Source organism: Perognathus longimembris, chromosome 10, assembly GCF_023159225.1.
Source record: "Perognathus longimembris pacificus isolate PPM17 chromosome 10, ASM2315922v1, whole genome shotgun sequence".
Taxonomy (NCBI): domain Eukaryota; kingdom Metazoa; phylum Chordata; class Mammalia; order Rodentia; family Heteromyidae; genus Perognathus; species Perognathus longimembris.
Window position 1 is genome coordinate 27,506,396 of NC_063170.1, and position 13,849 is coordinate 27,520,244.

The window sequence follows — 13,849 nt, forward strand, 5'->3', positions numbered from 1 at the left end:
AAACAACAACAAAACCCAACCATTCTCAGGCTGAGGGCATGGATCAAGTATAGAGCATCTGCCTAGCAAGGGCTAGGCCCAAGTTGAAACCCTAGTATGATAAAAACATAGAACCATTTTTTCATCCAACCACCAAGCATTTCATCCTGTAGTTGCTACCACCTGCAAATGAGCTGTTCTCTGATGTCTTTGAGTCTAATTCCAGAAACTGAGCTGCCTTTTGGAGCTCTGAGTGTTAATGGTTAAAAGATGGGGGCTCGCCATAGCTGCCGCTTCTCCGGCCTCCACCGCCTCCGAGCAGAAGATGGCTGTGCCTCCCACGTATGCCGATCTTGGCAAATCTGCCCGGGATGTCTTCACCAAGGGCTATGGATTTGGTTTAATAAAACTTGACTTGAAAACAAAGTCTGAGAATGGATTGGAATTTACAAGCTCGGGCTCAGCCAACACTGAGACCACCAAAGTGAACGGCAGCCTGGAAACCAAGTACAGGTGGACCGAGTATGGCCTGACGTTTACTGAGAAGTGGAACACTGACAACACACTAGGCACTGAGATTCCTGTGGAGGATCAGCTTGCGCGAGGACTGAAGCTGACCTTCGATTCATCCTTCTCACCAAACACTGGGGGGAAAAAATGCTAAAATCAAGACAGGGTACAAACGTGAGCACATCAGTCTGGCCTGCGACGTGGACTTTGACATCGCTGGGCCTTCGATCTGGGGTGCTCTGGTGCTGGGTTATGAGGGATTGCTGGCGGGCTACCAGATGAATTTTGAGACTGCAAAATCCCGAGTGACCCAGAGCAACTTTGCAGTTGGCTACAAGAGGGATGAATTCCAGCTTCACACTAATGTGAATGATGGGACAGAGTTTGGTGGCTCCATTTACCAGAAGGTGAACAAGAAGTTGGAGACTGCTGTCAATCTTGCCTGGACAGCAGGGAATAGTAACACTCGCTTTGGAATAGCAGCCAAGTATCAGATCGACCCTGATCCCTGCTTCTCGGCCAAAGTGAACAACTCCAGCCTGATTGGACTAGGGTACACTCAGACCCTAAAGCCAGGTATCAAACTGAGGCTGTCAGCTCTGCTGGATGGCAAAAATGTCAACGCTGGTGGCCACAAGCTTGGTCTAGGACTGGAATTTCAAGCATAAATGAATACTGTACAATCATTAATTTTAAGCAGCATAGCTACCTTCAGAATTTAGTGTACCTTTTAATGTTGTCTGTTTGGGATGCAAGAACGCTAAATATCATGTTAGATCTTCAGATTTAAAGATGATTCAGCTTTAAGGTGTTACAGAAGAAACCTGATTCCAAAAAAGATCCTTTCAGCTGTAGAAAAGGGGAGATCTTAGTGGCCCCCTCTAGAGATGCCAGGTTTCTTTGTTTTTAAATAAAAGAGTTGCTGCAAGTGGAAGCTAATAATGAACTGTAGGCCCTTTGTTAATCTGTATTGAGTCAGCGAATGAAATTGTGACTTCCTGAGATTTGAACCTTGCTTTCCTTAACTCTTATTGATGAGAGGTTGTCATTGCTCGATGGTGTGTGACAGACTCATCTGAAAGGGACTTTTTTAGACAGATCTTCATACCCTACTTTCCACTCTAGTCCATCATCCAACCTCTTTTACAACCAAAAGTAGTCAGCAGGGCATGTTAGCTGTTTCTTTTCGTGCCATTTTTGGGTGGAGAGGGTGGGTGTGATGAAGCCAATAATTCAGGACATAATTCCTTTTAGTGTTGTGATTTTTTTTTTCCACTCTTGCATGGAGTTTGAAATTGCTTCCAGGTGCTCCAGATACATGCTGGAAAGAGCCTGTGTGATTGTAATCACATGGTGACAACACTAAAAATCTAAATTGGACTTCTGTTGTATTCTCACCACTCAATTATTTTTTTTTTTTAGCAGTTCAATGGGTTTAGAGTCTTCCATTTTGTGTGGAATTAGGACCTCCCCCTCCAAATGCTGTAATTAACATCACTTAAAATAAAACTTGAATAAAATATTGAAACCTCAAAAAAAAAAGATGGGGGCCCACCTTTTGATACCTACCACTTGTGTTACCCTTTCTTGGCAAAGCGGCAGGTGGCAACATGGGAACAGGGCCTGCTGTGAGGACTAAATGAGGGAAGACCCGGGAAGTAGCAGGACCAGGCCCTGCACATAGTCCTCAATAGATGTTGGCTTGAATTATTATATGACTAAGAGGATCATGAATTCAAGACTAGCCTGGGAAGCATAGTGACACTCTTTATTAAAAAAAAAAAATTGAGGGGCTGGGGATATGGCCTAGTGGCAAGAGCACTTGCCTCGTATACATGAGGCCCTGGGTTCGATTCCCCAGCACCACATATACAGAAAACGGCCAGAAGAGGCGCTGTGGCTCAAGTGGCAGAGTGCTATCCTTGAGCAAAAAGAAGCCAGGGACAGTGCTCAGGCCCTGAGTCCAAGCACCAGGACTGGCAAAAAAAAAAAAAAAAAAATTGAATGTTGAATTGTTACTTCCCTAAATAATTTCATGTAGCTCTGGGAAAATGATGAGGAGATCAGATTGCTGGCTTGAGGAACGAGAGCTTCCACTCAGGTCCTTGCACTCATTTGACTTGTTGGTATGGCTGGTGCTGTATCATTTGAGCCATGCCTCCAGCCACACATTTTATAAGTTCATTGGAGATGGAGTCTTTCAGACTTTCCTGTCTAGGGTAGCTTCAAACCTCAATGCCCCATGTCTCAGCTTCCTGGGTAGCTAGGAATACAGGCATGAGTCATCAGCACTGGGCTAGAAATAAAAAATGTAAACCCCAAAGATACTAGGTCCAGGAAGGGGAGGAGGGAAAGAGAAACACTCAAAGGAAATGCTTGGAATTTCAGGCTGCAGGAAGAAGGCAAGTTGATAGCATTTCAGCTATAAATAGCAGCAGTGCTAAGCAGGTTCTCTGGTCCCTTGCAAAACAATGAGTCTCTTCCTCTGATCACAGGAAGATACAGAGAGCTCCCACTCTCCTTTCCCAACCCACCAGAGGGGAAATACTTGAGAACCCGCCTCTAACCAGGACCTAGGAGGGGACATGGCCTGCAGTGTTCTTCTAGTCCATGGAGTTTGTCATATCTGTCACTGCCCTCAATCCTTCCCTCAGCAACCCAGGTGGCTGAAGGCTGTGCCACCAGCTGGGCCGGACATCCAAGGACAGGGCAGTTGTACCCCTCAAAGCTGCTGGCACAGGCTGCCATGGCACAGGAGAGGTGGAGATTGTGAACTGGATAGCTCCATTGGCTTTAGCCTCTGCCACTGATGCCCAGCATGTCAGGGTAATTGTGATTACCATCATCATCTATAATATGTTTTTCAGCATTTAATACACATCTGACATTTTACTAAAGCTAATAACTCTTCTTGCCAGCACAAGACCCCTCCCTCTAAACCCTGTCCCAAAGCCTCCTCCTCCAAGAAGCTTTTGTTGCTGGCTGAAGCTGGCAGAGATCAGACTACAACTATTTGTTGGGTACCTACCACATGTTAGAAGAATTCTGTAGATTTTTTTAATGTGCTAAGGAATTTAAGAAAAGGGAATAACCAATTCTACTATGTGCTGGTGCCTTGTGCCTATAATCCTACTTACTCAGGAAGCTGAGATGTAAAGGATCTCAGTTTGTAGTCAGCCCAGATAGAAAAGTTCACAAGACTACATTTCCAAAATAACCAGTGAAAAGCAAAGCTGGAATTCTGGCTCAAGTGGTAGAGTGCCAGCTAGGCAAACAAGCCAAGCTTAAGGCCCCGAGTTCAAGCCCTGGTACTTGCAAAACAAAACACTATAGATCAGGAAAGATGTTACTGGGGCTGGAGGCATGTTCAGTTGGTAGAGTGCTAGCCAATGAGTGAAAGCAGCAGTTATTGCGTTCTAGTCCTGTTCTAGAAACTAAAACAAACAAACAAAAAGAAAGGTGGCATTGTTGCAATGCTTTGCTTGCTTTTGACTCTTCCTGACCATGGGCAAGAACAGAAAGCTCTTACACTTCTGTCCCATGCCCCTGGATGTTTACATCTGTCAAAAGCATCAAGACAGGGCTGGGGATATAGCCTAGTGGCAAGAGTGCCTGCCTCGGATACACGAGGCCCTAGGTTCGATTCCCCAGCACCACATATGCAGAAAAGGCCAGAAGCGGCGCTGTGGCTCAAGTGGCAGAGTGCTAGCCTTGAGCGGGAAGAAGCCAGGGACAGTGCTCAGGCCCTGAGTCCAAGGCCCAGGACTGGCCAAAAAAAAGCATCAAGACAAAATATTTAGTGTTTTAAGCTACCAAGCATGTAGTAATTATTTAATGGCAGCCTAGGAACCTAATATAGTATATATTTTAAAATAATAAATATAAAAAAAGAAAACAGGTAAAAAATACTGAATATCAAGGAGTGTTTTTGTTAATCATAATTTGGGGAAAATTTTTCTTCTACATTTTTATGGGAGTTTTGGGCTGTATAATGGTAATTTTGAGACTAAAGAGCAAGATATATATATATATATATAATATATATATATAGCATCAAGACCAAGACTGCACACTAGGGACTGTGGCATCAAATGGAACTAACACTGGCTCCTGCTCTCTTCCTCCCCTTAACCCAAGCAGAGCCTCCCAAGCTCGTGCAACTCTGCAAAGGCATGGGAGGCTCCTTCTGAAGCACAGCCATACTTCACCTGCGTCACCCCTCTGCCACCATCACAGTTTCCCTCTTTCTAAAAATGTCTATTTCTTTAACTATACCTTTATTGTTATTATTAAGGTGTTGTACAGAGGGGTGACCATTTCATAAGTCACGTAATGAGTGTGTTTCTTTTTTTTTTTTTTTTTAGTTAAGAAAACCTGTATTTCCTGGCTTTCTTGTAGACATGATATGACTATAGGTAGGGCTGGCCCTGTGGTCCTCCCCATAGGTACAACTCCTGGAAGACAAACTGAGTATGATGGGAGGCTGATCCCAGGGGTCAGGGGTGCTGGATGGGGAAAGTGGAGAAGGGGGAAGGCTGCTCCCAGGTGGGTGGGTGGAGCACCTAGTATATTTCTTTTTTTGGACAATGTCACCCCCTCTTTTGCTCTTCCTCAGTTTCCTCCTCCTATCCCTACCCACTGCATATGTCATTTTCCACATAGGTATACTGAATTCACTTAAGAAACAGAAATCAGCTTCATAAGATACAATATATGCACTTTAAAATCTGCTTGTGTTAAGTGTATAATGTGGTAAGTTTTTATGAATGTATATGATGCATAACCACCATTACAATGACAAAGAGACAGGGTATTTTCATCTCCCAAACAATTCCCTTGGTGGCAGTTTCTCTTCCTCCTTCCTGGCCTCTGGAAACTGATCTTTTGTCCTGATAGCTCTCTTTTCAGAGTTTCATGTAAGATGAAGCAAACAGAACCCATTTCTTTGTGACATCTTCTTAGCATAATGCTTTTGAGCATTATAACTCATTTCTTTGTATATGATAAGATTTACCTCATTTTGCCTATTCCTTTACCAGTCAAAGAACATTTAAGTTGTGTCTATTTGAGGGCTACTATGAATCAAACTGCTCTGAACATTTGTATACAACTGACAATAGGTTTTTATGTATTTCTTTAAATTATATTGATTTGATTGATTTTTTGGTGTCAGTCCTGGGGCTTGAAATCAGGACCTGGGTGCTGTTCCTGGGCTTCTTTTGTTCAAGACTAGAGCTCTACCACTTCAGCTAGAGCTCTACTTCTTGCCTTTTTGGGTAGTTTATTGGAGATAAGAGTTTCACAGACTTTCCTGGCTTTGAAATGCTGTCCTCAGATCTCAGCCTCCTGAGTAGATTGGATTACAGGCAAGAGCTACCAGTGCCTGGCTATGCTGAATTTTAAAAACAAGCAATTCCAAGTGAAACCATCACTAGCCTAAATGGAAACTCTGTAGCTTGTCACAAATCAGCCAGGCAAAAATAAAGGGCAATAAAGTTCTGACATTCCACCAGCTCTGTTGCTTGCTATCTTAGATTGTGTGGAAGTTAAGTGAGAAATGGGGATGCTTGTGCAAGCAACATGTCCAAGCAGACTCCAGGAGCAGGAAGGAGAAACAAAGGCCAGACAAGGGTGTGGGGCAAGCTGAGGTCCAGCTTCTGCCTGATATTTGGGGAGCTCTGGAAAGTGAATGGTATCCTGGACTTGAACTTCCTGAAGCACAGGGCAGGCTTTTGTTTCCTGTGTCCCACAGTCATAAACAACCCTTGAGGGGACAGTATAATGTCTCTGTTTCTAGATTAAATTCTCTGAGAAGGGGGCAGCTTAGAACTCTTTTTAATTTTTTTTTTTTTTTTTTTTGGCCAGTCCTGGGCCTTGGACTCAGGGCCTGAGCACTGTCCCTGGCTTCTTCCCGCTCAAGGCTAGCACTCTGCCACTTGAGCCACAGCGCCGCTTCTGGCCGTTTTCTGTATATGTGGTGCTGGGGAATCGAACCTAGGGCCTCGTGTATCTGAGGCAGGCACTCTTGCCACTAGGCTATATCCCCAGCTCAGCTTAGAACTCTTAGTAGCCACACCTTTCTGCAGTTGGGGGGCAGGTGTGAGCATATCCATTGGATCAAGGGAATGTAGGTGGGGCAAATACCTCCCCCAAAGGCTTTAGGTCTTCTATCTGTTAGAGGCCAAGAGACAGAGACAAAGCCTGACTCTGTGTTTGATCCCCATGCCACACACAAAAAAAGATATCAGAAATTATTAGAGTGGTCTTAGTATATTTGTGTCACTATAATAGAATAGTAGAGGGCTGGGGATATGGCCTAGTGGCAAGAGTGCCTGCCTCATATACATGAGGCCCTGGGTTCGATTCCCCAGCACCACATATACAGAAAACGGCCAGAAGTGGCGCTGTGGCACAAGTGGCAGAGTGCTAGCCTTGAGCAAAAAAGAAGCCAGGGACAGTGCTCAGGCCCTGAGTCCAAGGCCCAGGACTGGCCAAAAAAAAAAAAAAAGAATAGTAGAAGCTGGGTTTTTTTGTTTTGTTTATTTTTCTTGGCCAGTCATAGGGCTTGAACTCAGGGCTTGGGTATTAAATTGAGGTCTCCCTTCTCTGATGAGGAAATGAGAATGGCCAAGAGACATATGAAAAAGTGCTCTACGTCACTGGCCATAAAAGAAATGCAAATCAAAAAAACATTGAGATTCCATCTCACCCCAGTAAGAATGTCATATAGCAAGAAAACTAACAATAACAATTGTTGGAGGGGATGTGGCCAAAAGGGAACCCTACTTCATTGGTGGGAATGTAAACTGGTTCAGCCACTCTGGCAAGCAGTATGGAGATTCCTCAGAAGGCTAAATGTAGAACTCCCCTATGACCCAGCAACCCCACTTTTGGGTATCTATCCAAAAGACCACAAACAAAATCACAGTAATGCCACCAGCACAACAATGTTCATTGCAGCGCAATTTGTCATAGCAAGAATCTGGAACCAACCCAGATGCCCCTCCGTAGACGAATGGATCAGGAAAATGTGGTACATATACACAATGGAATTTTATGCCTCTATCAGAAAGAATGACATTGCCCCATTTGTAAGGAAATGGAAGGACTTGGAAAAAATTATACTAAGTGAAGTGAGCCAGACCCAAAGAAACATGGACTCTATGGTCTCCCTTATTGGGAATAATTAGCACAGGTTTAGGCAAGTCACAGCAGAGGATCACAAGAGCCCAATAGCTATACCCTTATGATGACATAAGATGATGCTAAGTGAAATGAACTCCATGTTATGGAAACAATTGTTACATCACAGTTGTAACTACTTGCAACGTCCCATTGAATCTGTAGCTTCTACTATTGATGATGTTCTTGTATCACCTTCCTGTGATTGTATCTACACTATCTCTGTAATCTTATCTGAGTATATTGGAAACCGTGTATACTGGTATTAGAACTAGGAAATTGAAAGGGAATACCAAAATTGGGAGACACGGTAAAAAAAGAGAAACAACAACAAAAGCAATACTTGCAAAACTGTTTGGTGTAAGTGAACTGAACACTTCATGGGGGGAAAGGGTAAGGGGGAGGGGGGAGGGGGGTATGAGGGACAAGGTAACAAACAGTACAAGAAATGTATCCAATGCCTAACGTATGAAACTGTAACCTCTCTGTACATCAGTTTGATAATAAAAACTTAAAAAAAAATAAATTGAGGTCTCCTCTTCATCCTCCTCCTCCTCCTCCTTCATCCTTCCCTCCTCCTCCTTCCCCTTCTTCCTCCTCCTCCCTCTCCTCCTCCTCCTCCCCCTCCTCCTCCTTCCCCTCCCCCCCCCACTTGAGCGACAGTCCCACTTCTGGCTCTTTCTGTTTATGTGATACTGAGGAATCAAACCTAGGGCTTCATGCATGCTAGGCAAACACTCTACCACTAAGCCACATTCCCAGCCCAAAGCTGGGTATTTTATAAAGAAAAGTTTTATTTAGTCAGTTTACAGTTCAGAGGCCAAAGCTCAGGACGCTTCATCTATTTGGCGTCTACAAGATATTAGAGAAGCAGAAAAGGAAATGGCCCCACACAGACAAGAGACCCAGCCTAGCCTGTTGTGAGGACAGAGCAAACTTAGTCCATGAGACCAGCCTTAAACTCTTGTGAGGGCAATGGTGCCCAGCAGCCTAATTACTTTGCACAAGGTCTCATCTCTTCAAGGTTCCACCACTTTGCCAGGCACCTATGCTTCACACCTGTAATCCTAGCTGCTCAAGAGGCTGAGATGTGAGAATAGCAGTTCAAAGCCAGCCTGGGCAGGAAAGTCTGTGAGACCTTTATATCCAACAAATTACTCAGAAAAGGCTGAAAGTCGCACTGTGGTTCAAGTGGTAGAGCACTAGCCTTGAGCAAAAAGGCTCAGGAACAGCATCCAGGCCCTGAGTTCAAGCCCCAGGACCAGCATTAAAAAAAAAAAAAAAAAAGATTCCACCACCTCAACACCACCACATTGGAGCTCAAGCTATAAGCGTGTGACCTTTAGGGGGTCCACGAAAACCCAGAAAACCACAGCATGCCCCAGACATCTTCTCTTTCAAGCCATCTGATGATTAGAAAGAGAGAAAGGAGTGGTTTTGTTACTCAAAGACACATTGTTCCTGAATGTCCTGTTATATCTGTTTCCCAATGTCATCCTCTTAGGCACTCCCTTTCTTTCTATTCAGTTCCCCTTCTCTCGGAGGGGCTCTCTTATCCCCCAGCCATTTCATCTAGCAATTACCTTGGTTGGATAGGCTGTTTGTTATTGACTCTCGGGTCTACTCAGCACTTTCCACTGTTCACTTTGCCTGATGGGAGAACAAGGTACAAACATGAAAAGGGTTATGCAATTTTCCCCTTCCTGTGTGTGTTTGGTGGCACCTGCAGCAGTGGTTGCATTTCTGTGGTTCTAACTTCCCAGGAGTCTTATGTGTCTCCATCTCCTGCAAGACCATGCTTATCTCTACCACGTCCACTCCACGGGCTAGCCTCTGCTGCCAGCCCTGGCACCAGCCTGGGGACACAGGGTTTTTTAGCTGCTCCTTAACTGTGTTCTTCATTGTCTTTTGTTCAGCATTTATCTATTACATTATCTGCACAAAATACACCTTGTGTTAAATTCTCTCTCTTGGAAGGTCTATGGCTGCTTCTCCACTTTGACTGACACAGAGAAACAAGCTAGAGCCAGACATGGTGGTACATATGTGGGACCTCTGCACTTGGAGGTGGAGCACAAGTTGAAGGCTAGCCTGGGCTACACAGTGGAACTCTGTCTCAAGCAAACACAAAATGCAAGTTAGCAATAACCTGAGTGTGTCAAAGCCACCAACAATCAGTTCTGTATCCAGCCATCAGATGCTCACGTCACCGGGCTGTGAATGTCACTGAAGGTGGCCAATGAGAACATGCTTAGCGCTTGAAGGACCACTTGTTCCTGAGGTAAGCTTCCTGCTGGAAGAGCAGTCCAGGAGGCAATGGGGTCCAGACTGGGGGATATACAGGGCAAGGGGTGAACAGAGTGCAGGGATGAAACCTGAGTTGCTAGACCTGCCCCTGCCCTTCTGCCATTGTGTATGTGGGAGGCAGGAGGGTCGGGGCTTGAACTCAGGGCCTGCACTGTTCCTGAGCTTTTGCTGGTTAATTGGTGATAAGAATTTCACGGACCTTCTTGCCCAGGTTGGAATTGAATCACAATCCTCAGATCTTAGACTCCTGAGTAGCTAGGAGTACAGGCATGAGCCATCTATACCCAAGTACCTTCCATCATCTTTGAGGAATCAGTGTAGCACAGCCAGACTCTGTTGGTCCAGGAAAGACCAGATCTGTGAACTATCTAGAAGAAATTGTCTAATGCCCTTTTTTACTTCAGTGAATGTAGATGCTCCTGAAGACAAGGGAAGATCTTTTGGGACCTGTCAATCCAATTTTTCTGAGCCAGTTAAGAGATGTAGAGTACAGTGATTGTCAGAGGAACATTCTAAAAGTCTTATGGACAAGAGTGTCCCTCTCCTTAACCTAGACTAGGGGACTTGACCCCTCTGGTCAATGTGGGGTGTTTAAATGGGCCTGCTGACAGATCAGAATCCTTTGGAGATCTTGCAAAAAAAAAAGTGATTCAAGAGCTCAATGACCAAGTGCTCACATTTCTTTAAATCCTATTGGTCCAACAGCATTTGCTACAAACAGGAACCTTTCTGGTAATAACTCCCCAAAAGTCCAATTTCAAGTAAAAAGCACAATCAAGGGCGGGAAAGGTGGCTTAGTGGTAGAGTGCTTGCCTAGCATGCATGAAGCCCTGGGTTTGATTCCTCAGTACCACAGAAACAGAAAATGCTGGAAGTGGAGCTGTGGCTCAAGCCCCAGGACTGGCAAAAGAAAAAAAAAAAAAAAAGGACAATCAAGAATGGCTTTCTGGCCCACAGACTGGGAGAAGATCTTTACCGGACATTCAACAGACAAAGGTCTCATCTCTAAAATATATGCAGAACTAAAAAAATTACCTTCTTGCAAAACAAAACCGCAAAGAACCAATAGCCCCCTCATCAAGTGGGCTAAAGACTTACAAAGAAACTTCTCTGATGAGGAAATGAGAATGGCCAAGAGACATATGAAAAAATGCTCTACATCACTGGCCATAAAGGAAATGCAAATCAAAACAACATTGAGATTCCATCTCACCCCAGCAAGAATGTCATATATCAAGAAAACTAATAATAACAACTGTTGGAGGGGATGTGGCCAAAAGGGAACCCTACTTCATTGTTGGTGGGAATGTAAACTGGTTCAGCCACTCTGGAGAGCAGTATGGAGATTCCTCAGAAGGCTAAATATAGAACTCCCCTATGACCCCGCAGCCCCACTTTTGGGTATCTATCCAAAAGCCCACAAACAAAATCACAGTAATGCCACCAGCACAACAATGTTCATCGCAGCACAATTTGTCATAGCGAGAATCTGGAACCAACCCAGATGCCCCTCCATAGACGAATGGATCAGGAAAATGTGGTACATATACACAATGGAATTTTATGCCTCTATCAGAAAGAATGACATTGTTCCATTTGTAAGGAAATGGAAGGACTTGGAAAAAATTATACTAAGTGAAGTGAGCCAGACCCAAAGAAACATGGACTCTATGGCCTCCCTTATTGGGAATAATTAGTACAGGTTTAGGCAAGCCATAGCAGAGCATCACAAGGCCCAATAGCTATACCCTTATGAACACATAAGATGATGCCAAGTTAAATGAACTCCATGTTATGGAAACAATTGTTATATCACAGTTGTAACTACTTTCAACGTCCTATGTGTATGTGTAGTTTCTATTTTTTTTTTTTTTCCAGTCCTGGGCCTTGGACTCAGGGCCTGAGCACTGTCCCTGGCTTCTTCCCGCTCAAGGCTAGCACTCTGCCACTTGAGCCACAGCGCCGCTTCTGGCCGTTTTCTGTATATGTGGTGCTGGGGAATCGAACCTAGGGCCTCGTGTATCCGAGGCAGGCACTCTTGCCACTAGGTTATATCCCCAGCCCGTAGTTTCTATTATTGATGATGTTCTTGTATCACCTTCCTGTGGTTGTACCTACACTATCTCTGTAATCTTATCTGAGTATATCGGAAACCGTGTTTACTGGTATTGGAAGTAGGAAATTCAAAGGGAATACCAAATTTGAGAGACACAGGGTAAAAAAAGAGAAACAACTACAAAAGCAATACTTGCAAAACTGTTTGGTGTAAGTGAACTGAACACCTGGGGGGGGGGAGGGAAAGGGAGGGAGGGAGGGGGGCATGAGGAACAAGGTAACAAACAGTACAGGAAATGTATCCAATGCCTAACGTATGAAACTGTAACCTCTCTGTACATCAGTTTGATAATAAAAATTTGAAAAAAATAAAAAAATAAAAGTACATTATAAGTAGGAAAAAAAAAAAAAGAATGGCTTTCTGGGCTGGGAATATGGCCTAGTGGCAAGAGTGCTTTCCTCGTATACATGAAGCCCTGGGTTTGATTCCTCAGCACCACATATATAGAAAATGGCCAGAAGTGGCGCTGTGGCTCAAGTGGCAGAGTGCTAGCCTTGAGCAAAAAGAAGCCAGGGATAGTGCTCAGGTCTGGTGTCCAAGCCCCAGGAAGGGGGGAGGGGGGCGGAAAGAAGAAGAAAGAAAGAAAAAAAGAAAAAGAATTAAAGGACAAAAAACTTAAAAGAAAAAAAAAAAAGAATGGCTTTCTGCACCCTGAGAACTTAAATGGATGATGCAGGTATAGACTCTGAAATTGACCTGGCACAGAGGATGAGAGACTAGAAGACAACTGTGAGGAAACTCAGACCACTGCTGCCTGCAATAATGAATCATAGAATAGTGCAGAGGGGACCAAGGAAGAGAAGGAGACATCACATCAGGGAGTAGACATGGTGCCGTCAAACTGCCATTCTCAACATGAGCTTCCCAAACAGAAACATGAGAAACTAAGCAGAGAATGTGGGTGGCGCCCCTCTTTCACACCTCCTTTGCTAGACCATACAAGTGTTACCATAGAAGAACAATTTTGTTTTGTTTTGTGCCAGTCCTATGTACTGGCCAGTACTGAGGCTTGAACCTCAGTAGTGAGGCTTGAACTCGGGTCCTAATTAATACCCTTACTTGGCTTTTTCACTCAAGGCTGGTGCTCTACCACTTGAACCACACCTTCATTTCCAGCTATTTTTTATTTCAATTTTAAACTGTTGTTATAAAAGTGATGTACAAAGCAGTTACAGTTAGATAAGTCAGGTAACGAGTACATTTCTTTTTGGACAATGTCACTCCTTCCCTCATCCCAGCCTTGTGTTGGTTAATTGGAGATGAGTCTCACAGACTTTTCTGCCCAGACTGGCTTTGAATCACAATCTTCAAATCTCAGCCTCTTGAGTAGGTAGGATTACAGATGTGAGCCACCAATGCCCAGTAGAAGAGCAATTTCAGTCAATAAATTTATATTTTCAGGCTGAAAGGAAGAGTCATTGATCCCATATTTACTTGCTTGCAATGAAATATAAAACAGAGGGAGAGGAAGGAGGAAGAGTTTTCCTCAAACTTCTAGATATGGAGTAGCCTAGCCCTGACTCTGCTCTTCCCTTCTCTTTTCCAGGTAGCATTTCTTCTTCCCCTTGCTGACAATCAGGTAGTGGGACTAATGATTTTCTGCTGGTTTATATAAAAAAGTTTCTCACCTGTCCAGCAGGGCCTCTCGTTTATAACCAGGACATAGATTGCCAGAGATAGACCACAGTGGGATTTGTTTAGAACCACTTAAATGGAGGACTTTGGGGACCCAACCCTGGTGTCGTTTCTGCACAT

At 44.2% G+C, this 13,849-nt stretch overlaps 1 protein-coding gene across 1 annotated transcript; it reads left to right on the plus strand.

Annotated features, from left to right (window-relative positions):
• The first annotated feature begins 264 nt into the window (after positions 1-264).
• LOC125358491 (voltage-dependent anion-selective channel protein 1-like) lies at positions 265-1,428 on the plus strand. The gene is given in 2 exon segments (XM_048355661.1): positions 265-625; positions 627-1,428. Coding segments are annotated over 2 exon segments (852 nt in total). The 5' UTR covers positions 265-304; the 3' UTR covers positions 1,158-1,428.
• The last annotated feature ends 12,421 nt before the right edge of the window (positions 1,429-13,849 follow it).